This window comes from Haliotis asinina, chromosome 9 (genome assembly GCF_037392515.1).
Source record: "Haliotis asinina isolate JCU_RB_2024 chromosome 9, JCU_Hal_asi_v2, whole genome shotgun sequence".
Lineage (NCBI taxonomy): Eukaryota > Metazoa > Mollusca > Gastropoda > Lepetellida > Haliotidae > Haliotis > Haliotis asinina.
In genome coordinates this window covers 19555716-19581074 of record NC_090288.1, presented here as the reverse complement: position 1 = coordinate 19581074, position 25359 = coordinate 19555716, and the positions used below count along the sequence as shown (strand labels likewise).

The window sequence follows — 25359 nt, the reverse complement described above, 5'->3', positions numbered from 1 at the left end:
GTCACTGCAGAAAGGGGGTGACCCTTTTATGCATGTTTCAGAGATTTTTGCACAAATTATTACTTACACAATTTATGATGGACAGTTGTTAGCTAAGATGATTTTTCATAGATTTTCTATCATAATTATATATTTTAAATGACAGGAATTATGGCACTGACGTGACGAAGGCACTGTATTTGCAGGAATTAAGCATGCTTGAAACAACTGTCTTTGAATACTAACTAAAAAGAGAGTTGATTCCGATGTGGAGTGCTTTCACTGCTGTCTGGCCAATTTACATATAGCTAAAACCTATAATGGCATATGGATACTAAAAGGTGAAACTCAGGACCCAGGGCCCACCAGAGCTCTACCTCGATGTTTTCTCCTGTAGGTAGACTGGAATCTGAAGGAGCAGCTGGGAATTTCCTGTCCAAAGATAGGTCAGAATTACTCAAGTCCCATCCCACTCAATAGGGACCCAGCCAGCACCTGTCATACGTTTAGCAAAGATTACATCTCATCAAAACGCCATATGTGTGCCTGGAACATCCAGAGAATAATGTCAAAACTTGGAATTGGGGACTTCTACCCTTTTTAAACAGGTTTGAAATAATTTGTCTTGTTGAACCCATGCAACATGATTTCACAAAGATTGAACATGCTTTCCAACTTATTTTGCTACTAGAGCTTATGGAAAATCCAAAATTGGTTGGTACTCAGGTGACATGGCACTGTATGTACAGTTTGAACATTTAGTTACCAGGATAAAAGCAGTATAAAAACTGTATTGTTGTTGAATGTAGATAGGGGTATACATCCCTCCAGAAGTCCTTATCATTGCCATAACAATTCAGTTGGTATCAAATTGCTTCAGCAGAACCTAGCGTTTGTAGAAGCAGAGCTTGGACTTAAACCAGAAATATTGTTTCTGGATGTTGTTAAAGCTAGAACTGCATCAAATGATGATTTTCTTATGAAAAATGGTAGGGATGCTGCTTTTTTAAATCTAAAGGTGTCTCTATAAAATTGATAACATCTGTCAACAAAGAATCATGCCTGATAACAAGCTAAATAAATATGGTTTCTCCCTACTAATGCTATGTAAACTGTGGGATGTTCATACTGTAAAAGGTAAGAAACCTGGAGACAGTGCTGGATCAAAGGCCTTTGTTAAAAAACAAGGCACCGGTGTAAATGATGATTTTACTGCCTCTAACACACATTTTCTCAAATTCGCAACATGAAAGTTTATACAGGACAAATTTTTATGGATATGAACTTCTTGAGTTTATTTTCATTAGAGGAATAACAAGTTTGGATGTGACATTTTATTCTGATAAAACTTTAAAAACCATCCTGTGAGCAAATTGGAGATGTGGTAGACTAACAGCTAGTCTCTGAAATGAACATATTTTACTGAAAAAAAGTTCATAGTGAAAAAAAATAATATAATGAAATGGAGCCCTGAGACTTTCTTCATTTTCAGAAGGTATGGAAATCTAGATTTGCCACATTTTCTAGACTTGTGTGGGCTTTCATGGATATATACTTCAGGGTCTGTACAACAGACTAGAGAGGTGGCAGCAACCAGAATGAGTCCAATTCCAGGGGATGTATATACCAAATGTCTTGTGATTATGGAAGCAGCTACATTGGAGAAACTTGCCGGCCTTTCAACATTAGACTAAAAGTACACGAAACTTCAGTTGAAAAATCTGACCTTAAATCTGCCTTCTCAGAACACATTGTTAAAAATCACTCTATCAACTGGCAACACTCTCAAATCTTGGCGTCCAATGTCAATAATTGGCGGAAAAGAAAACCTCTTGAGTCAATCTTCATCAGAAGATTAGTGAGTGAATGAGTGAGTTTAGTTTTACACCGCACTCAACAATATTCCAGCTATATGGCGTTGGTATAAATAATCGAGTCTGGACCAGACATTCCAGTGATCAACAACATGAGCATCGATATGCGCAACTGGGAACCGATGACACGTGTCAACCAAGTCTGACTCAACCCTATCCTAACCCTACCCTGTTAGTGGCCTCTTACGACAAGTATAGTAGCCGTTTATGGCAAGCATGGGTTGCTGAAGGCCTATTCTACCCCAGGACCTTCACGGGTCAGAAGATTAGTACCGGAGATCAACAGAGATCTAGGGGTTTACCTCCCTAGTGCCTGGTGCATCACCAAAAAATCATAGTAAAAAGACCGACAACGGCACCCATGGATGAACAATAATTACTTTACATGCTATATATGCAATAAATTTATCAAAAATCTCTGTACATGTCAAAAACTTACAATTTGGTATAATAAGGATCTGTCATTTCTAATTTAATCCGACACAACACTACTATTTATTATCCATACTAGCAAGGACATCCCGTGTAATATCTTTTTGATATCTGCACAGTGTGCATTTTAGTGATTCTCGGCGTTGATTGGCCAATAGTAATTTTGTGCATTTTCACTGGATGACAGAACTACTTTCACACTACTATGTTCATTTATAATATTTCATCGATTCATTGATAAACAGAACATGCTGTAATCTCACTGATTCGGGTTCTGATAACAGAACAAAGACAACATACAAGATTTCGATTCTGATGTTAATTAAATGCTTTACTCCTTCAACACTACAGCGTCATCGACATAAAACATGTTTTGTAATAAAAATATGTTTATAATTGATAACATCGCCTCTTGTAAACAAACATGGCTACCTAGTTAAGGCCAGTCAAGGTCAATGACCTGGTCAAGGTGGACAGAGACATCACTGGACGTGTAATAAGAGTAACACAACCACAAAATTCCTTTCATGTGTACGTTATAAACACCGATTATGGGCAAATGGGAGCTGCATAATACAGACTGTCTCAATAGAGTCGGCTTCTCATCAAAGCCCCAATCTGCCTCAGAGTGTCATAAAGGACTTACTGCAAGATGATTTTTTTACCCCCCAATCAAAAACAAAGGTTTTGACAGGTTTGTTCCTGTTTCTGATCATGACATTGATAACTTCCTGGCTGCTAACGAAAACGAAAACACAATGAAAAAGACAAAATTGGACATGAATCTTGTTCATAGATTTCTCTGCGAGAGTCTCAATGATCCAAGACAGCTTGAAGATATTGCCCCCATGAACTGAACACTATCCTATGCAAAGTTTTCATATCGGCAAGGAAATCGGATGGTTCAGAGTGTGAGCCATCTTCCCTTTGGGGAATAAAGGGTAGTGTTGAACGCTGTTTGAAGCGTCAAGGGTACTCACATGTGTCAGCTGAATCAGTGCATTTCATGAAACCAAGAGGTTTTGAAATCAAACCTCAAAAAAAGCAAGGTAAAGGAAATCTACCACTCCGTGCTGATCCTGTATCCGACACTGAATTACAGAAACATGAATGTGGCTAACTAGGCACTAGCACGCCAGATTCCATTTTAAACACATTATGATGGAACAACACAATGTATTTTGGCTTGAGATCTGCGACCCCGCACAGGCGTATGCAGTGGGGTGATGTAACACTGAAAGTTGATTCAGAGAACCATGAATATCTCCAGTATATTGAATTGCAGTCAATAACTCATCAGGATGACCAGACTCGTGATCTTGCTCCTAAAGCATGGGCACAACCTGGGGATCCGTGTTGTCCTGTCGCTGTTTACAAGTCGTACCGTGACTTGAGACCACTAAACTTCTCAAGCGATGACCATCCATTCTATTTGGCTACAAACACCCAGTTTGGGGTATGAACTGAGAAAACTTGGTTTAAACGTAGAAAATTGGGATCACTAATGAAAACAATGGCAAGTAAAGCAGGGCTTTCTAATGATAAACGGTTCACAAACCATGGTGCCAGGAAACGTATGATTCAAACTCTGTCTGATAAAGGTATTCCAGCTCACCAGATTATGCAAGTGTCAGGGCACAAAAACGTTCAGTCGATCAACAGTTACTCCACAATGAATGAAAAACGACACCAAAACATCAACATACTTCTGTCTTCCAACTGTGACTCCACAGGCCTGTCTCTCCCTTGTCTAAATAATCCACCGAAGCCTCAGTCGAATCAGTCCCCATCAGTCATGTCCCAAATGAATTCAGTTTCCCATGATGACATCCATGCTGTTTATACTCTCTTTTCTGGTCCAATTTACGGTGGAGTTTTCAATTTCACGATTTCAAATGATTATTCTTTCAGACATCCACCTGCACCAAAAAGGCGTATTTTGCCTGTTATCGACTCTGACTCAGACTAAGTTACAGTGGAGTTATCGTGCCTGACAGGACACTGACGCGAATCAAAACTATATCACAGTACGCTTCCTCAAAATGTTGACTAACATTGATAATTGTGAACCGTCGTCTTAGAAGCAGGTTCACCTCTCCTGCGTTTTATTGTTCCCTTGAAGATGTTCACTGTTGCAATAGTTAACGTTCCAAAAAAATGCTCTTTTGTATCCCACCACAGTCATCCACTTCTTGACACAAGTAGATCTAGGCTGTTCATATGCGATCTATGACTAAATATTGGATAAAATTAAACTCAATCTTTACAAGGTGTTGTCGTTAATAAATCGCCACCAAACGAATTTGGAAACTACTGAAATGTGTTTTTTTTAAACTGTTTTCTACAGTATTATATTGTGGCTCGTATGCAGTTTGGTTTGATCCGCGCATTAACTCATTAAGCTCTGGAGCCGCTCCACTGCCCAACATCTGGGACCCCTTGCTGACTGATTGCTGCGACGAGGCTAATTAGTGCTAATCATGCCTGATTTCCCTGGTAGGTCTCGGATATGACAGGAAACTGTCTAGTCTCACAAACAAGTACTGATTACTTAATTGTGTCGTATAGATGTAAATGGAAAAGAAGCCGATGTAAATACATATATTACAGCATTTCATGTAATTTATTACATGTGTCTCTTATATAACTTTGCCAGTGTGTGCTGTATTTTTATCAATACCTACGCGGTCTTTGTACGTACAAGATGAACAAATACACAAATTCCTCCTGTCTCTCTCATTGTATTGACTGAATTATAATATATTATTTATAACAGAGTTTAAAAAGAGGGGGGAACTTGCGTTATAATCGTCTACATTTTTGGCCAATACATTGCTCGTGCTTACTGACTATTTCAAGGAAAGTATCAATAGGTGTGTAAGTAACACGGAGCATATAGACATTTATAGTTTGTCACTTTGTTCATCTTAACTTAACCCTGCAAACATACATCACCATTCAAACACATACATACTGCATGATACATTTATCATTACTCAATGCTAAACAAAGCTTCCCGTCATGTGATGGGATAAAATATCCCAAATGTAACGCATTATATCTCAGTTACTCATTATACTGGCTGATACTTTGACCAATCGTATCGTCAGAACCTGTCAAAAAGGAAGGGCAAGGTGATGGGGCGTGGCCTAAATTTCTGAAGGGCACGTTTGGTCACTCAGATTGGATACATTGATTTATTGTATTGTTGACCAGTGGATATGTTGTGTTTTGGTTGTATATTCTAACTATCATGTAACAATTTGTGTATTGTCTGATATCGTATCGCTATCAAGGTTCACCAGATTGCACCCATTTGTGCATATACAGTACCGAGAATGAACCATACATAGCACTATCAAATGGGTTGTCCGACAAAATAACAACACATGTTTATTTTACGCTTATCCCGGGACAGTGTGTTCAATAAGGGAGTAGGGGCGTGGTTACGTATAAATTCTACCTGAGACTGTTGTTTCAAGACCAAAAGTAGCGCTAAATAATCTTATTACTGTAGTCTGAATGATGATACGCAAGGGTATCAATACCATGACTAATATGCTATCCTGCTTTTACTGATAATGGATCAACGGAATTAGTTGCTACATGTGATAATTACAGAGAGGTGTCAAGAAACTTTCAACAGCACATAAAGTAAGGGATTATGTAAGTGTGCTTTTCTTCACAGGTTTCGATTCTTTGTATGTAAGACATACTTAAACCAAATGATGTCCCTCTCATAACATTGTGTGAGATTAAATTGTTCAAAACATCTATGTCAATGGCAGTAAAGACGAATTTACGCACATGCCTAATAATCCATGAAAGAAGCGTTTTCGCTGATACATTGCTAGCGTATACTGAATATTTTAAGGAAAGTACTAATAAGCTAGTCTGTGACTTACATATAACAGATTCACAGTTTGTCACTTTGGTTCATCTAGATTTAACACAGAAAATATATGTTATCGCACGAACATACATGCATACATATTGTATAAGGCTATTCCTTGCACATACATAAGACAAAGGGTCATGGGATGGGTATCATCAAAGTTCCCGAATAGGTTGTTTTGTATCTTAGCTGTTCAATATACTCCCTGATTTGTTATCTATGACCAATCGTATCATGAGATACCTGTTGCATTGGAAATGACAGGTGATGGGGCGTGGGCTAAATTTCTGAAGAGTATGTTCGGTCACTAGAAAGCTTGGATACAGATTGACTATCGTTGACCAATCGATATGCTAGATTTCAGCTTTATCGACTCCAGCTATCATGAAAACTTTGTGTGTCGTGAACATATATAATCGTAAGCATGCCTGAAATGTACACGTAGAACTAACAACAACTTTGACGAGTTTATTTTTCTTTGAAGCGCTCAAAGCACTACAATCCGATTATTTTTACCCCGGATAACCCAAGCCAACCACTGAGTAGAGATAGTATTTATTTGCATATACTTTTTGCACACACTACTTGTACATCAAACATAATGGCTTGCTGAACATTTCAATATAATCTGCACATTGTTACGAATAAATATCATTATTCCAGTACATATATTATAGAATTAAAAAAAGTAACACAATACTGATTTATTGGTATGTATACACTTGTAGTTGAATCGACCCAAATATTTATGAAGATGGGCATACTTATATTTAACTAAAGTGCTTTATGGTTCAACTACTTTATTATACAAGGTCACAACGTTTCGAGACAGATTCTAGTCTCTTCTTCAGGTGAAGTGAGTGAATAAAGAAGTTGAACCATAAAGCACTTTTAGTTTGATTCCTCCAACTTCTAAATGCCTTTGAAACAACTTATACTTATATTTGTTTTGAAAGCAAATGAGGTTCAGAAGATTGACAATGGGCGTGACTCCACAAAACAGGTTGTTCAATGATGTAACCGCACATTAGTTTGTTTTACACTTGTCACGGGACAAAAGTTTACCTGGACATGCATTTGGCCAGAGGCTGTTATTTTGAGGTTGAAAGAGGTGTTCACATATCTCATTTAGTGTTGTCTGATTGAATGATTATACACATCAATTCCGTAACTCATATATTATCCTCCTTTTATTGACGATGGATCTGATTCACGTGATCATTACAGTGGATAAGATAATTACAGAGATCAAATACAAACATTTCTTACACAATGCTTATGTAAATTGCATTGAAAAATCACATTTCAAATAAGCATGAAACAGCTTGAACAAAATACTCCAGTTACCTTTGTATGGTTATGTGTACGTCATATGTATATTATGAGTAGATGCAAGAGTTAACTTAAAAAATCAAAAGGTCTAAATTAGTAACTTGGTTTATTTCAAATCTACATGAACATGAGTGTAATACAGTATTGCTATTTATGTCTACGATTCATTATATGAACTATTACAACGAATGAATGAATGATTTAATTTAGAAGCAGGTTTTGTAACCTTGTCACCGTTAATTCAATCAATGTGCGAACACAGTATCTTAGTATTCACTCCCAATGACGAGTAACAAACACGTACCTCCTGTAACAACATCTCATAATCCCTTTTCTTGCAGACATGTGTTCATTTGCCCGTATAAGCCCCCGACATTGCAAGCAATTGTTATCAAAACACATTAATAGTTCTTCTGATTAACACAGAAAGTAACCTCTCTCGTAAGAAAGGCTAATCTTTGATCATTACTGCTAAATTGATTGAAATTATAGGTACAGTACGAATTTAAAATGTAAAACCCCCAATACACGGCTCTTGCTGAATGAGAGGTGCTTTTCATAACCCCCAAAATGCGGCTCTTGCTGAATAAGAGGTGCTTTTTATTACCCCCAATACGAGGCTCTCGCTCTGAGAAGCTAATTAATTTGCCGCATTTACGCGGATCTCGGCCTTAATGAGTTAATTCAAATCAGCTGATTACGTTGTAAACACATTGCAAGATGCGACATGGAGTTCAGAAGTACTGGTTTCTCAGTTTAATTACAGAATGGGTAATAAATAGAATAACCCACGAAGTACAAGTGATTACGGGAAATATGTCCCTCATGATATTAATGTTCAAGTCCCTAGTCATAAGTCATAAGCATTGTGAGGTCACGCGCACATTTTCGTAAGGTTTGAAAAGTGAACGTTGTGTGAGATTTGCGCTCGCATGGTCCTGGATCTGTGTACGGCTATAAAATTGCACAGAAATGTAGAATATTTAATTTCCTATCCGTTGGTATATATATGACTGAGGCTACCTCAGGGGTTTGAGAAATAGACACTACTAACTGTTGTCCAAAACAGTAAATGTTGAAAAACAGTAAATATCCCCATTTTTTATGGTGCACCAATAAAAGCCCTCTACTTCGATTTCTTAAATTTGGCATCTTTACGGAAAGTGTAAGTGAAGAAAATGCAGCTTGATATCTGAACAACATAAGTGTATATGAAATGGATGGGTGTGATATTACGTAACATCATACTCACAAAATCAAAAATGACCTGCAATAAATGTCAAAAATTGATTCTCTTCTATGAGGTCCAACGTCGACAGAGAGGTCATGCACGTATAAAGATAATAGGGCATAACTCTGCTATGGTTTACATTAGGTCAATGTAACTCAGATCACATGGAGAGAATTTGCTGTGGATACGGACAGTATATTTGTTCACATTGAACCAAACTATTCCAATACAAAGTTCCCCAATGTGAGAGGATACTTTTTGGTAGGTTCACAATTTGTAAGGAAGGATGCCAGTGTACTACATCAAAAATCAGGTAACAGCGATTTGGATGTCCCTATTCAATACATAATTTAGTTCCCATATTCTCCTGTTTGTGTAGATGTATTTTGATTAATTATGCATCATTATTAACAGAGCAACAGACACATTTTCAAATGTAATGAAATAACTGAAAATAATGCGACATTTTAGTTGACGTCACGGCATGTTTTGTGCATTTTGTGACGTCGGAAAAAGATGACTCTGATTGCTGATTAGTATATATTCTAACCTAATTTACACTCAATGTGTAAAAGATCTCAGCTTCTGTGTCAGAATTCAACACCATTTAGCCAAAATATAAAATGAATGGTTTTACCTCTGAAATAGTGTCCTGAATATATCAACAATTACACGGTTTTACTACATATCTTATTGTGAGCAGCAAGAATACCTGTCCAGCATTGAGCGTAAATGAAAATTTCACAACACCTGAATATTCACTGAAAATTCATTTAGGAAACAGACATTTCTTCTTATGTTTATGTAATTATTTCACTTCATAAGTATGCTATGAAAGGTACAAAGAGATCGCTTTTTCAGTAGAGAAGTATTAAAATATGGACGTAAGGCTTGTCCAAATTAAGACATGACCTGGTTTATATATTTTCATTAATATTATCACTTTTACTTATAGGTTGGAATTAAATCGCTGTTTATTAACCTGTCCATATGGAACAGCAATATTTGTCCCAACGTATTGAATATTGTACATCCTGGGAACTAAAGCAAATGTTGCCGTAATGGCTACGTGTGATCCTCCAACACTTGTGTTGATGCTTAAAATGTGGTATAGTACACTTACTGAGTCAATTTCCCATGTAAATATTATTCAAAAAATCAAAGCTTTCAAAGAATAAAAACATACCTTATATGTAGATACTGAAATCAGTTTCATGAAAAAATATCTGATCGATACGCAAAATATACATGACAATACTAAAAGTGTAATCGGAAGAGTATGGGCATTATGTTTACTCTTGTTAAACCGATCTTCACCTCAAAGAAATTGCCTAATATGTGCAACAATGTTGATGTGTGACATCACTACTGATGACAGATTTCTTTCAAAATGGTGGCTTCGCTTGTCTGACAAGGGTACACAGGATTTTGCAAGGACTTTTTCAATAATTCAAGGATCTTTTCTGCATAAATGTGAGATGTAAGTAATCAGAATTATTCTGACTATCTGTGTATTGTTAGATGTTTTTATCGTTTACATTATAAATGACGAAGAAGCCAGAAATGCCGATAAGTACCGTTGTTGTTCTGTGTGAGTTTGCGTCAGACATGGCGTCACGCAGCACTAAAAGTATGGCAGTTTCTTATGAATTACCAAATAATTTCATTGTATCTGTTTATAATGTGCTATTTCTTGCTACGATACTCTTCTGAATATACTAAGCGTATTGAGCCATTGCAAGCAATGATTAGACGGTTGGATGTTGGAAAATTTCTGAAAATGCTACGCAGTTTAATATTGGAATTTTTCTTTGTTTACATTTCAAACAAGCGTTGTCTTTCGAGCACAGCATTCATTTTCATACCAATTATCTTTCTTTTCGTTTTACCTAGACAGTTGGTATTGGTGACAAAGACCATTTGTAATTTGACTCAAAGTTGTGTGGGGAATTCAATGATGTATTCGTCGCAGCTGACTATGAAATATACGAGATCTTATAGGTGTCTCAATACCGGCCTTCTCGAAAGATGATTTTGTAAACACTAACCAATATGGCGGAAAGCGCACTTCAGCATTCGTGTAAGTGTATTTTCGAAAACATCCCAACCGATTCTGGGTTCATCGGCAACGTTTCTTGATATCAGTGATCATTAATATGCTATTTTTTAAATTCAATACTCCCAGTAATTATCCACTTTTCAAATTTCAAATCATACAGTAAATAACGCTCTGAATCACGATTTTGTGTAGTGTGAAATATAGCGACATTTACGATGAAGCCTATTTTGAAAAGCAATTTTAAGCACTTTAGCTTGGTCTGAGATAATAGTGGATGGTATCAAGAAACAAGGAATTTTCCGCAAAATTCAAAACTGTGAAGTATTTATATATGTGTGGTGTATTTAGAATTTTATTGGACTTCAAAGTGAGGGGTGAAGAGGAGGGACATATATGTCCCATTGCATCTAGGGGGTTAAGCTTCACTGTGTTAAGTCCCGAAGCGTTGTGAAAATAAACTCAAGAAGTTGCTATCCATAAAAATTTGTTCTGTATTACTACGCCAATTTCTAAATGCCTTTGAAGAATCACATGAAAGTTCATATCCAGACCAAATCAGATCATTTATCTATTTCATGTTGTATGGTATATGATCTCACCAGGAATTGATGGGATTCCACCAAAATTTATTCAATAATCTTCTTTCATATCTCCTTATCTACATACTCTGTTGCTATCATGGACTCTGGAATTTTTCCAGAATCATGGAGTACTGGTCTCTTGTTGCCGCTGTATAAAAGAGCAGTGATTCTTCCAATCCTAACAATTATAGAAGAACTTCTTTCTTAAGTGAAGGTAAAGTTTTCACATCTGTTTTAGAATGTTGCTACAATTCGTTGATTCAATAAACTGTTAAACGAAGGAAAAGCATGATTTCTTCATAACTATTCAACTGTTGAGAATATCTTTACACTGACTGCTCTTGTACAAAAATACTCAAGAAAACCTAAAAATTGCTTCTATGTGGCTTTTACAGATTTAAAAAAAAGCTTTTGATTTTAGAAACAGGAGGAAAATGTTACATCTGAGAATAAACAATGTCCATGGTAAGATCTATAAGGTGTTGGAAAGTATGTATATTAATGTTGTGTTGTCCTGTATTCGATCAGGACAAGACAAAAACACAGTACTTCATCACTTCCGTTGAAGTTGTATGCTCAGGGCTGTATGGTCAGTCTGTTTCTGTGTTTATCTTTTTATAAATCAGCTTGTTAAAGAAGGAGTGCACTGAGGTAATTAAAATACTACTGATTGCAAAAGATGTAGTCCTGGTAGCAGACTTGCCAACTGACTAACAAAGAAAGTTAGATATATCAGAGCAATTTAGTGTAATGTGGGTTTGAAGTTCATCTTTATAGTTTATAGAAATGGAGGATACTTGAGATCAGAAGAATGGTATTTCGCAGGAAAGGAAACAGTTGCCACAACATACAACAGATTCAACAGAAAAGGTTCAAAATAACTTCATAAAAAATATTTATCAATGAGTAAGAAATCTATAGCTGTTTTGGGTGATACTGGCAAATACAACCTGTGAGTAAGAAACAGTTGCAGTTGTATTAGATATTGGTGCTGGTTAATTCGTTTACACCTTTCATGATATCCAGCAGCATGTTCTCAAATGTTGAAGCAACATGACGAAAATGGTAGCCAGAAGCGTATGTTCACTATTATTCACAACAGGTTTTTCATGAATATGAGTGGATAAATCAAGAGTTGGGTGATATTTCCCTATTTATATCCACACTTAAAAAGCACTGTGTTGAAAAAGATATCCAAGACTGGAATACAAGACAAAACAAGTCGTATTATCTTTCCTTCTAAAAATCCATTAAAACTGTTTTTGAAGCTGAATCATATATATAGATTTTTTATGGCTGTTTGCTAAATTAAGATGTCAGTCTCATAATCTCAAAGTACAGAATTATAGGCAACATAGCAATGATACTATAAATGATACAACCTGCACACGATGTTGTCTACATGATAAATATCCTATTACTTGTATCTGGCATGTTATGAGTCTCTTAGAAAATGGTATGTATAGGTTTTATATAAATAATCTCACAAGGATGAAATTCTGTAAGTTACTGGCATGCTGAGACTTCCCTTCTTATCATAAGTTCAATTTGTAAATTGCTGTAACTGTTGAGAAAGTTATAATCTTAATAAGATCAAAGGAAGTGGTCCAAAACTTGAAACCAATCCAACCAATAGGTACTGTTTGAACAAAATGCATCAGTATAATTACTTACACCCAAAGATTTAGGTACAAAAAGTATGGTTGTATTAAATCATATAAAAAATGATGGAACTTTATTTTTAACTTTGACAACAAGAAAATTAATTATGACAATTACTGAGAACGATACAAGTAATGCATACAGAAGCAAAGGTCTCCTTGACTTTGGGTTAGTTGGCATTTCATTGTTTGTTGTTCCCTTGCTTGTCCATGTTGTAATCTATATATGGTACAGTAGTCACAGGCAGATTCAGTCAACATGCCAAGATCCGCCATTGTGCACAAAGTGAGGGTGAGCATCTAGGTGAGCAAATAACACACTGGATTCAAGTGACTAATCACTACTATTGCCATCACCACTAGATATGGGAACAACACACTCCTAGCATGCAGAGTAGAACAGAGAGAGGAAAATAGGTGCAAGGGGTTAGATATGCAAGTTAAAATTGCTAGTTTCCATGCATACAATGTTACCACCTCAGTAGCTGTACTAAACAAAGTTCAGTGTCCTTCAGTTACTGTGTCCTAAACCAGAATATACATACACTAGCCACACAAAGTGTTACCCGTAATGAACATGGTGCACCGAGAGGTTGGTCTTTATATATCATGTGATGATAGACCTTGACTGCATGTACCACGGCATGCTCCCCATGTAACTGTGTTAACTGTGTGCCATTGTACACACACAAGGTGCTCAGTTCTCATTCCAGAGTACAAAACACACGTTTTTGCAATACACACACCATTTAATATTTCCACAACGCTTAAATGCATATTATATTGTTAATGGTGCAGTGTCAAGATGACCTTTGCTAATGGGGCATTGTAGAATATCTCACCTGCATGTCAAAGAATGCCAAACAGTTACCATAAAATTTACTGATATGAAAATATTGAATGGCATCACAAGAAGAGAACTGAGAGATTTCACTGGCATGGCAATAACAAGGTTAATCCATTAAATATTGCCAAACAGTACTTTCACAGGTGTCAAATTTCATGACATTTTGGAAATTACGTTGAATGAGTTATTTGCCATTAACAGATATTTATCATCCAGTGGTACGTGAGAAAATGTCCATGAACAGTTTGTGTCAGGTGAGTACACCACAGGAAATACACAACCACAAACTATTTAAAGCATAAGCACTGTGAGTATCCTGAACCATTACCCGCTTAATGTAAATACTGAGAAAGCAGATACAACACCTCCATTGACTTAATAAGAATTAAAGAGAATCTGAATAAACACTACTTCATTTTCAAACAAACGCCTGTCCTGCATGTGGACAGAACACTAGATTAATTTGGTGAACCTCCTTCCCAGAAACCCATGATATAAACAAGAATATTGACACTTGATGTCAACTTGGATGACTTGGATATAACACATAAACTTTTAAGTGTGAAGTTTCTATTTTCATGTTGCCAGTGAGAGATATAATGGTGGCAGTTATGATGGTTGTCATACACAGGTCAGAGGAAGTGTAGCTTCTGTAGGTTAGGAATCGAGCAAACAGAATAGAAACATCTCACTAAACAAAACATTTACCAGTGTCCCTAGGTCGCCCCTTGGTGATCTAACTTTTCTGGAAATAAAAGGGACAGATTGGGGAGGAATAACAAGAAATAAGACAGCACCAATGGAAAACAGAAACAAAACCATGCATTACATTATTTAAGAATAATAGATAACATTTCATACCACAGAAACTTTTGAAATGAATATGAGAATTCTTTTGAAGTTTGGTAATATGTGAACAAAAAGACACCATACAAATGGACCAAAAGTTACATTGAAGTGCCAAGGACTGTACACCATAATATCATATCACATCCACCAATAATGCATTAAATCAGCTTAGCAGGAAAGAGAAACCAGAGGAAGGACAGGGCAATGGGAAGGAGACAAGGCCTAGAAGACAAATGCATCGTCTGTCGCCATCTTTTCAAAATGGTGTTTAGGACAGCTGCTCCAGTCTGTTTGAAGAAATTGGCCAGACTAACATGTCTGAGGCAACAACCCTTAAAACAATGAAGGTTCAAAACAGTGAGGGTCCCAATAGTGCAAACTTCAAAATACATCATACTTAGCAATACTTTCTATTAGAAAAATGTTAATCTTGACACTGAAAGTCCTCACTGAACAAATTACTGTAAATCATGAACATGTGACAAACACAAAGTGTCACTATTGGTACAAAAAAAAAACAAATAAAATCTTACTGATGGATATCATTTGCTTCAATATTGAAATTAACAAGAATTGAGACACCCCTTGTTACTAACTACTATATATTATGGAAGAGACTAGTATTGTACCTTGTTTGTGTTTGTCTGTGCCCTGTTGACAAATATTAGCAGCATAAGGATACATGGTTGGGCTGCACCAATTGGCTTACATGAGCAGGTACACAGGTTGTGGGGAGGCCATGATAGGACACATACATTTCAAGCCAAATAATCAGTAAAGGAAAATTTTGATCATTGTCTGGTGTCTGACCTCTCAAAGATCATCTAATATCTACCAGGGAGGGTCTCTCACGCCTCATGATGATGAGTATGAGGTAATAATGATATCTGTGTGTTCATACTCTTTGTGATGATTTATGAGTCCCTATTTCCAGTAATGGATGTTGACTTGTGAAAATCCCTAGCCCTTTAATGGATGTTGATTTGTGAGTGCTCCCATTAATGAATGCTGATTTGTAAATTTCTTGTGATGGATGTTATTTGTAAGAGGTCCTATCCCTGTTAATGGAAGTTGATTTGTGAAAGGGCCTATCCCTGTTAATGGATGTTGATTTGTGAAAGGGCCGATCCCTGTTAATGGATGTTGATTTGTGAAAGGGCCAATCCCTGTTAATGGATGTTGATTTGTGAAAGGGCCAATCCCTGTTAATGGATGTTGATTTGTGAAAGGTCCTATCCCTGTTAATGGATGCTGATTTGTGAAAGGTGCTATCCCTGTTAATAGATATTGATTTGTGAAAGGTCCTATCCCTGTTAATGGATGTTGATTTGTGGATATTCAAATTCCAGGCAACGTGATGATTACAAGGAATAGGACCTCACATCATTACTATCTAGATCATCATTCAAATGATATTCAGCTAGATAATGTATTGTCAAACATCATGGTGATAGCCTAGTAATTGATTTCTTACATTTGTACATACTGACAAACAGTTCTGCATCTTGTGAAAACCTTGGTTGGATTTTTAGGAATAAGGATTGCAAGGGAATAGATACCAGAGAACAGAAAATCTTATAGAAGAGAATAAAGTTACCTAGAAAGAACTCTCAATACACAGGCATAATGATTTAATTTTCACCAGATGTTTCTCCTTACTGTGGTTTTCATTGACAAGTGGACTGTACCAATAATCATTAGCATTATGAAATAGTTGCAAAGCAGGGACATGTTTATAAAACTTGTAATTTGGTAATTTCATTGTTTTCTGTTTTGATGGACGTTGTCACCAATCCTGAATATGAAAGGAATAGAAATACTGCTGAAAGTAATATGTTTTGTATTTCCATGCAAAGCCAGAATTGTTATACAGAATACACAAATTCATACAAATTCAAATGTGGGCTTAATGATCAGTTATGATTTGAAACATGTATCATTGAATATTGCTTTACTGACACACACACCAAACATACTCAGTCAAATTTAAGATAACAAAGCACATTTGAGAAATTTATTGCCATCATCATTCCCTTGACTAGGGAATAAGGAATGTCAATGACACATAAAACCAAAGTATACATTTGGTACATAGCTGATTTTTAACAAATGTTGAATCCACTCTAAGTCCAACTATGGTTATCCCCATCAGAAACATGATACTGAAGAAATTTCAACTGCATACCTCTGCGTAAGTTTGGTGTTGACCACATCTGTGTCAGCATTGTTAACACACAGCATTAGTCATCTGTGTCAGCATTGTTAACACAGAGCGTTGGTCACATCTGTGTTAGCATTGTTAACACACAGCATTAGTCATCTGTGTCAGCATTGTTAACACAAAGCGTTGGTCACATCTGTGTTAGCATTGTTAACACAGAGCGTTGGCCGCATCTGTGTCAGCATTGTTAACACAGAGCGTTGGCCGCATCTGTGTCAGCATTGTTAACACAGAGCGTTGGTCACATCTGTGTCAGCATTGTTAACACAGAGCGTTGGTCACATCTGTGTCAGCATTGTTAACACAGAGCGTTGGCCGCATCTGTGTCAGCATTGTTAACACACGACATTAGTCACATCTGTGTTAGCATTGTTAACACACAGCATTAGTCATCTGTGTCAGCATTGTTAACACAGAGCGTTGGCCGCATCTGTGTCAGCATTGTTAACACAGAGCGTTGGCCGCATCTGTGTCAGCATTGTTAACACAGAGCGTTGGTCACATCTGTGTCAGCATTGTTAACACAGACGGTTGGCCACATCTGTGTCAGCATTGTTAACACACGACATTAGTCACATCTGTGTCAGCATTGTTAACACACAGCATTAGTCATCTGTGTCAGCATTGTTAACACAGAGCGTTGGCCACATCTGTGTTAGCATTGTTAACACACGACATTAGTCACATCTGTGTCAGCATTGTTAACACACAACATTAGTCACATCTGTGTTAGCATTGTTAACACACAGCATTAGTCATCTGTGTCAGCATTTGTTAACACAAAGCGTTGTCCACATCTGTGTCAGCATTGCTAACACACAGCATTAGTCACATCTGTGTTAGCATTGTTAACACAGAGCGTTGGCCACATCTGTGTTAGCATTGTTAACACACGACATTAGTCACATCTGTGTCAGCATTGTTAACACACGACATTAGCCACATCTGTGTCAGCATTGTTAACACACGACAGTCACATCTGTGTTAGCATTGTTAACACATGGTGTTGGCCACATCTGTGTTAGCATTGTTAACACACAGTGTTAAGTACATCTGTGTTAGCATTGTTAACACACAGCGTTAGCTACATCTCTCAGTATAGATATCAAATAGTGCTGACCATCACATCTATCTCTGCATTGTTAACATTACAAGTTACCATGTATTCGCGAGTTTGATTTGGAGATTTATCACATCTCAGACTTACATACATGTATCACATGGGAACGAAGTTGTCTCTGATGTTTATTGTGCAATGATAAAAGTACTGTGCTACCATATGTTTTATTTGGCATCTTTATAGAAAGTGAACAAAATACATACTATCTGTTATCTAAGTATATATAAAATTAGTTTGTGTGAATAAGCAATATGTGTTGAAAATGGATTTTCCTCTATGACATCTATAACAAACAAAAAAGGTCAAACACCTATAAAGACAAGGGGTCATTATTCTGCTTAGCTTTACACTAAGTCATTGTAACTGATGTTTCAAGAGAATTTGCTGTGAATAATGACACTATATTTTCATGATGTTTTGCTCACAGAATTATTGAAAACCATGATAGTCATAATATTGGTGAAGAAAGCGACCTGGCCAATGATTATCTGCCACTGTTTGGTCTATGATACAACATAAACAAATTCAATGAAGAGGGGAGAATTTCTTTAAATTGTGTGCATATACATTTCACTGAAATAGATTGTTTTTATTACTTTTGCCCGTTTTACTCAAAATACTAAATGTTGATAATTAATTTAGTTTAATGAAAACATATCTGAATGATACGCAGATTATACATTAACACTAAAAAGTGTAATCCGCACAACAAAGTGATTGTGCTTACTTTTATTGAACCGACTTTCACCTCTAAGAAATTGCCTAATATGACAATGACATTTGACTGTGGACGTATGACATCACTAAAATTGACATATTTCTCATAAAATGGCTTCGTGGATATGGGTACATATGGTTTTGCAAAGGGAACTTTTGTCCATAAATGTATTACGGGTATGTAAGTTATCAGAAATGTTTTGACTATCTGGGTATGGTTTTTTGTTTTTATTGTTTTCATTGAATAGGTCAGAAATGCTGATAATTACCTATGCCATTCTCTATGATTTTGTATCTGGCCTGGTGTCACACTTGACAGGACTTTTGTATGAACATATACTTTCCATGCATGTTGGCCATGGAAAAATATTGAGCCCATGCATGCTATGAATGTGCGAACTGATGTCTAAAACATTGAGAAAATGCTGCACCGCATAAAATCTGATTTTTGCTTTGTTTATATTTCTAGGAAGCCCTGTGTTATGAGCACAACATTCATTTTCACACCCACTGTGTTTTGTTTTCTTCTAAACCTTTGTTATTAGTGACTAATACCACTTTGGAATATGTGATGTGGTGGAAAGCTCACTTGGACATTCATGTTTATGTATTTTATAAAACAGCCCTAACCAATTCTAGTTTTATTGGGTACATTTTAGAATTATTTGGGTGTGTTTCTTGCCAGCTGTCAAAATATTTGCTTTCGTTAAAGGTTTAGCCGTTAAAATGCCATTCTGACAGACAATTAAAAGTAACGCTTACATGTTTAGTTCGGGGAATTGTGAAAATATTTCGGGGAATCCCTAAATTTAATGAAAATATTTACATTAGGACATCATGAGATAATGAGTAAGTGAGTGAGTTTAGTTTTATGCCGCACTCAGCAATATTCCAGCTATAAAGCAGCGGTCTGTAAGTAATCGAGTCTGGACCAGACAATCCAGTGATCAACAACATGCGCATCAATCTGCACAATTGGGAACCGATGACATGTGTCAACCAAGTCAGCGAGCTTGACCACCCGATCCCGTTAATTGCCTCTTACAACAAGTATAGTCGCCTTTTCTGGCAAGCATGGGTTGCTGAAGGCCTATTCTACCCTGGGACCTTCACGGGTCCATCAGATAATGAGTGTTATGCAATGAGTGATAATAAGTGTTTTTAATGATGCCATTAACTAAAATGATGCTTTAAGGGTTTAATGTATCATTAGGTTTCAATGCTGGCAATGATACAACCAGATCCTGGGCATTACATGTAGCAGCTGGTGGTTTATCAGTATGTGGCGTAATGCTCCTCCCAGCTGATATAATGTCATGTGCATAAAAAGCCACCATATGATATTCTTGGAGGCATCTGGAAGTTTTGTACCGGGTGTGGTTTTCCTATCAGTGCTTCAAATGACAACTATTGTCTGGGTAAGGAAGAGACACATTTCCCACAGGCTATCCATTATCAAACACATCCAGCTAACTCATTCAACACCATACAGTATCCAACATTTGTGAACATTATCAAAAGTTCAGAGATTTCACACACTATTACATCCTTGCCAGAAATAGTGCGTTTTGGATGTCATTACATTATAGAACCAAATGATTTTCAACAGAAGTTCCCTGCTCACTCAACAGTCCATAACGAGTTATAACCTGTATAAGCAATCTAGATATGGACACCAGGTGTAGATGTAATATAAGGAATAGAGGGTTTCAGTTACATCACTGCCAGAATACATACTCTAAGGAACAATGGACACTGACATGTAGTAATATCCTGAAAAGATATCAGTGTAGAATGGTGAAAAGGACAGCAAACCCAAGTTCACACTCCCTTGCTGTGCATGTTCAGAGGTTTAGAAATATAGACTGGTTATGGATAGTTAATAGACAAGGGCACGTCTGTTGAAAATCTGACGATTCTTAAGTTTGATGACACCCTAAATTCAGGATTTCAGGCAAAGATATATGAGAGGTATATTGCTGGAATATTAACAATGATAATGACTGCTGGATTGCATAAGCTTGAAGTTTGGACAAAATATAATGATAAAGTAAAAATATTGAAATGAGAAAAATCTCAGAGTGGACAAAAGTAGTATCTGTATCACATCAGGAGAAATTGCCAAAAGTACTTACTGGAAGAGTAGGTGCTGGAAAAATGCAGCAAGGAACAGGAAAAACACACAACACAGGAATATGGTGTTGATTGGTAGGTTCTGTGGACAAAAGGAAACATACTTGTAAACATATGACATTTCTTTAGGTTCACTAATTCCTTCACTACTGATGTTGGTTTTACCACAGAACATAAAAGAGAAATCACAAAACATAATAAGTGAGGTACCTGGAAGTACCAGTATTCTCATTTAGCGTGCAGATGCATCCTCAGTATCTCCAGAATATAGTGGAGATTTATCAGATGTATCTATGGCTCAACACGATAATTTTATCACATCCCTTTGCTGGCTCAAAGTAGCCAATCAACTAAGCTGCTGTTACAACTGAGCTTGCCAGTGTCAACAAAAATAGCAGTAGCAGCTACAAAGGTTTGTTCGCAGTGAGACTAAATTTTGGGGAAATCAGACAGACAAATTCACAGGTCCAAAACTTTTAAACAAGAGTCATCAGAAGATGACATATATTCATGGCCCCCACATATTTGAAACGGCAAATCATCTGACAGTTACTTAATGTCTTTTTAGAAACAAAGCCCATCCGTTCATTTTGAGACTAAGTCTGAATTGTTTCCATGGAAACCCCCCCCCAAAATAAATAAGCCAAAACTTTATAAATAGTGAAAGGCATGACTTTGTAGTCTGCCTAAAATATCTGCCAAGTTTTGCAGAAAAATATTGAACGGTTTTCGAGTTTTGCTTCGGAAACGAAGCCCATCCGTCAATTTTGAAACTGAGTCCAAAATGTTTCCATGGAAACTGAGAAAATAATAACTCACAAAAACCTGTAAATACCAAAAGGCACCACTTCAGGTCTGATTGATATATCTACCAAGTTTTGCAGAAAAATATAGCACAGTTTTGGAGTTCTGCACCGGAAATGAATCATACCTCTCACTTTTGAGAAAGTCCGAAATGTTTCCATGGAAACCGACAAAAAAAATAAATCACAAAAACCTCTACATAACAAAATGGACCACTTTAGGTTCTGATTGATATATCTACCAAGTGTTGCAGTAAAATATGGAATGGATTTTGAGTTCTGCTCTGGAAACGAAACCCACCCCACCATTAGACTAACACCAAAAAACAAAAAAAAATAAAAATGTCAAAACTCTGTAAATAGCAAAAGGCACACATATAGGTTGAGATTTTTACGTCTATCAAGTTTGATCTAAAAATTTTGAATGGTTTCTAAGTTATGCTCAAAATGATTATGGACGGACGGGCAGATGGACGGACAGACGGGGGCGTCGACTATATCAACCGCATTACATGCCGGGGGATAGAAATATGCCAGAACTCCTTCTACATCTTTCAGAACACCTCTGCATCATTTGTGTTGCCAAGTTGGATCTGTAAAATAACTTAAGAAGCAAAAGTGGCTTGTAATTGGTACACTCAATTTTCTAGCATAGACACCTGATTGGAAAAAAAGCCAAGGCAGGTAATAAAATTATGGGACTGAGCCGTATGATTGTGTTCCTTATGGAGTACTCACTTGCAGGAGGATGACAACAACAAGAAGATTGAGAGGAATACGGAAAACATTCATGATGGTGGCTCGGGCTGGAAATGAAAGAAAATTTAAATACATCATATGATCAAAATATCTGAGCATTGTAGAACAGTTGGCAGTGGGCAGATCAACGTATTTGTGTATTGTAGAACAGTTGGCAGTGGGCAGATCAAGGTATCTGTGTATTGGGGAACAGTTAGCACTGGGCAGATCAAGGTATCTGTGTATTGGGGAACAGTTAGCACTGGGCAGATCAAGGTATCTGGGTATTGGGGAACAGTTGGCACTGGGCAGATAAAGGTATCTGTGTATTGGAGAACAGTTGGCACTGGGCAGATCAAGGTATCTGTGTATTGGGGAACAGTTGACTAATGTAATAGTATCCTACACCAATAAAATAGTGTTGACATAGTTGTCAGCTATTGCAATAGTATTAATAGAGAACTATTACAATCATAACTAATGGCAACATTTGAAACTGTTGATAGTTATGATAACAGTGAACGATACTATTAGAATTCTAAATTCCTGATTGTTGAATAGTTTGTTACACTACTTGATGGGCAAATGACAAAAACAACAACTCTCATTAGTAAAGGGCTAACTGACACACTGGCAAATAAGTAAATGTTGACTTAAGTTTGTTGGCTATTTTCTCCTGTGTGAAAGATGTATGCCACTCTACCACAACCATGCTTCTAACAGCATTTCCCACTGTTGCTTAAAGATCACATATACTCTAGGGGTGCAAATATATAAATCACTCCTTGGCAGCGTTACAAATGGAACCCCATCATTAAAACTACTCATTTCGATCTTTAATTACCTTAAATCGGCCTTTTTGACAATAGCGCACAATTCTCAGCCGCAAATGAAATTTCAACCAATCAGAGAGGTGCGTAATATGAGGTATAGATATGAGGGCCTATGCAGAATTCATTTACATTTCAGAGGGTAAAATATTTCGTTTTGGAAAGCTATTGTGAAAAATGAAAGCTATATATTCTCACAATCTACTATCATTTAGCTTTGTCTCCTGCTTTGCCTAGTTTATGTGTCACAACTTGTTTTCATGGGTGATTCTGTCAACATCACTTGGCGTCGGTAGGTTGTAATCCATGTTAAGTGGTTTGAACCCACACATTATTTGTCATCATTCACTCAATGCTCAGTTAATTAATTTATAACAGGAGTAATTAATGGTAACGCCACTTAGATTACCCGACAAAGGTCCCCATGTGGCATTTCTTGTGTCTGGATCGATCAAAGGATTAACCGCTAACATGCTGATTGATTAATTACTTTTATGTGGATTTACCAAAAGGTAGCTATGCGGATTCATACAGTTTGCACATTGGTTTTTAGTTCCATACCTCAATGCAACGAAAGAAACACACAGTCAATCCTTAATTAATTTTAATATTTGCATTTCGTTATTGTTAAGTTGTTGTAGCATTCAACAGAATCATTGTTTTTGTCATGAAGTGTAATGATACAGACAACAATTACTAAGGCTTGCATGCAAATTATGATTCACAATGGCAAACTATAAAATGTCTAGATACTACATTCCTGTTATGCATTCACAATAAGCATCAGCAAATTGCTTCTTGTTATTAAGTTTTAAAATGCATACAAGTATGATAATAAAGTAATTAGGATTATAAGACCAAATGAAAAGACGTACATTGAATACTGTCCACATACTGGTGAGTGAACGTTTATAAACCAAGTGAATTTAGCAAATGAAGAAATTTAGCATGCAGTATTGTCACTTTGACCCCTACCTCACTTCTGTGGAAGAAGTTGTTATGCTACAAGATGTATCACGCAAAATTCTTTTGGTCATGTATCACATACATATTTAAGTACAAGCAGAAAGTTTTGATTTCCTAACTGGATGAAAACAAACCATAATCTCATTAATTCTACCGGACTTTAGCCCGCGACTTCATGATTTTCAAAATTGGCAGCACTCTTTCTGAGGATAAATACCATTTAAGTTTGTTTTCCCCGACTTACAAAATCAAAATTACCGGTACTTTCTCTGATAGCAACATGTGTATTTGATTGACAGACAATAGGATTTTGCATGACACTGCTTGTAACACAGCATGTGCACCATGACCCGTCCCCAAAGAACAACTGACAGCAACACAAAACTTCGGCATGTCTTTGTTGACATTGATAAATCAGCAAAATGACATGGTCTAATTTATAACACCATGAGTAAGCAATCATGATTTCAGGCCCCACGACTATCTTAAATGTTCAAGAGCTTCCTGATTACTTATCATTCACAGGTTCCTAAACCTGGTTGCTACAGCCATGTTTAGAACTGGATTAGCATTTTGACATATCTTGCATATGACCTGGGATCTCCAAATCATTGCCCAAGATATCTGCCATTGCTCAGATACATACACTATCCTGATGAACCATCATCAGCTGACTATGATATTTGGTGGACTGATGTGCATGCTTCATGTTCATGTGTACATACACTCACTATTTGTATGAAAATGTGAAAGACATAAAATGGGACCATGATTCCTCATTCAAACAATAAAATTCAACCATCCTTTAATATCTTGGTAGCATTAACAGTAATTGTGGAAACTCACTTTCTTCAGGTACATATTTTCCCCTCATTGTGCCGAGGGAGGGCCAGAAGATCCCAACACACATCTCAAACACCAAGAAGCCTGTGAATATGACTGCCTGGTTCTGAAACATAAATTACAGTTGTACAGATTGAAACAAACACTATGAACCAAAACTAACAGTTTCCAACATTATATCAAGACATCTAAATTAAGATGCTGTCAGCATACACAGTCGAACTCTGTTTACTCGGACCCCATATATC

At 36.7% G+C, this 25359-nt stretch overlaps 1 protein-coding gene across 2 annotated transcripts in view; it reads right to left on the bottom strand.

Annotated features, from left to right (window-relative positions):
* LOC137295552 (molybdate-anion transporter-like) overlaps positions 1 to 25359 on the bottom strand; it is a 78412-nt gene that overhangs the window by 5655 nt on the left and 47398 nt on the right. Inside the window, exons 10-13 of one of the 2 annotated variants that reach the window (XM_067826941.1) lie at positions 25115 to 25217; positions 22473 to 22540; positions 20934 to 21013; positions 14600 to 14636 (exon numbers count right to left, since the gene is read on the bottom strand). In XM_067826941.1, the coding sequence (XP_067683042.1) occupies positions 14600 to 14636; positions 20934 to 21013; positions 22473 to 22540; positions 25115 to 25217 (288 nt within the window). The remainder of the gene's footprint in view (positions 1 to 14599; positions 14637 to 20933; positions 21014 to 22472; positions 22541 to 25114; positions 25218 to 25359) is intronic. The other variant, XM_067826940.1, reaches the window with a different exon arrangement.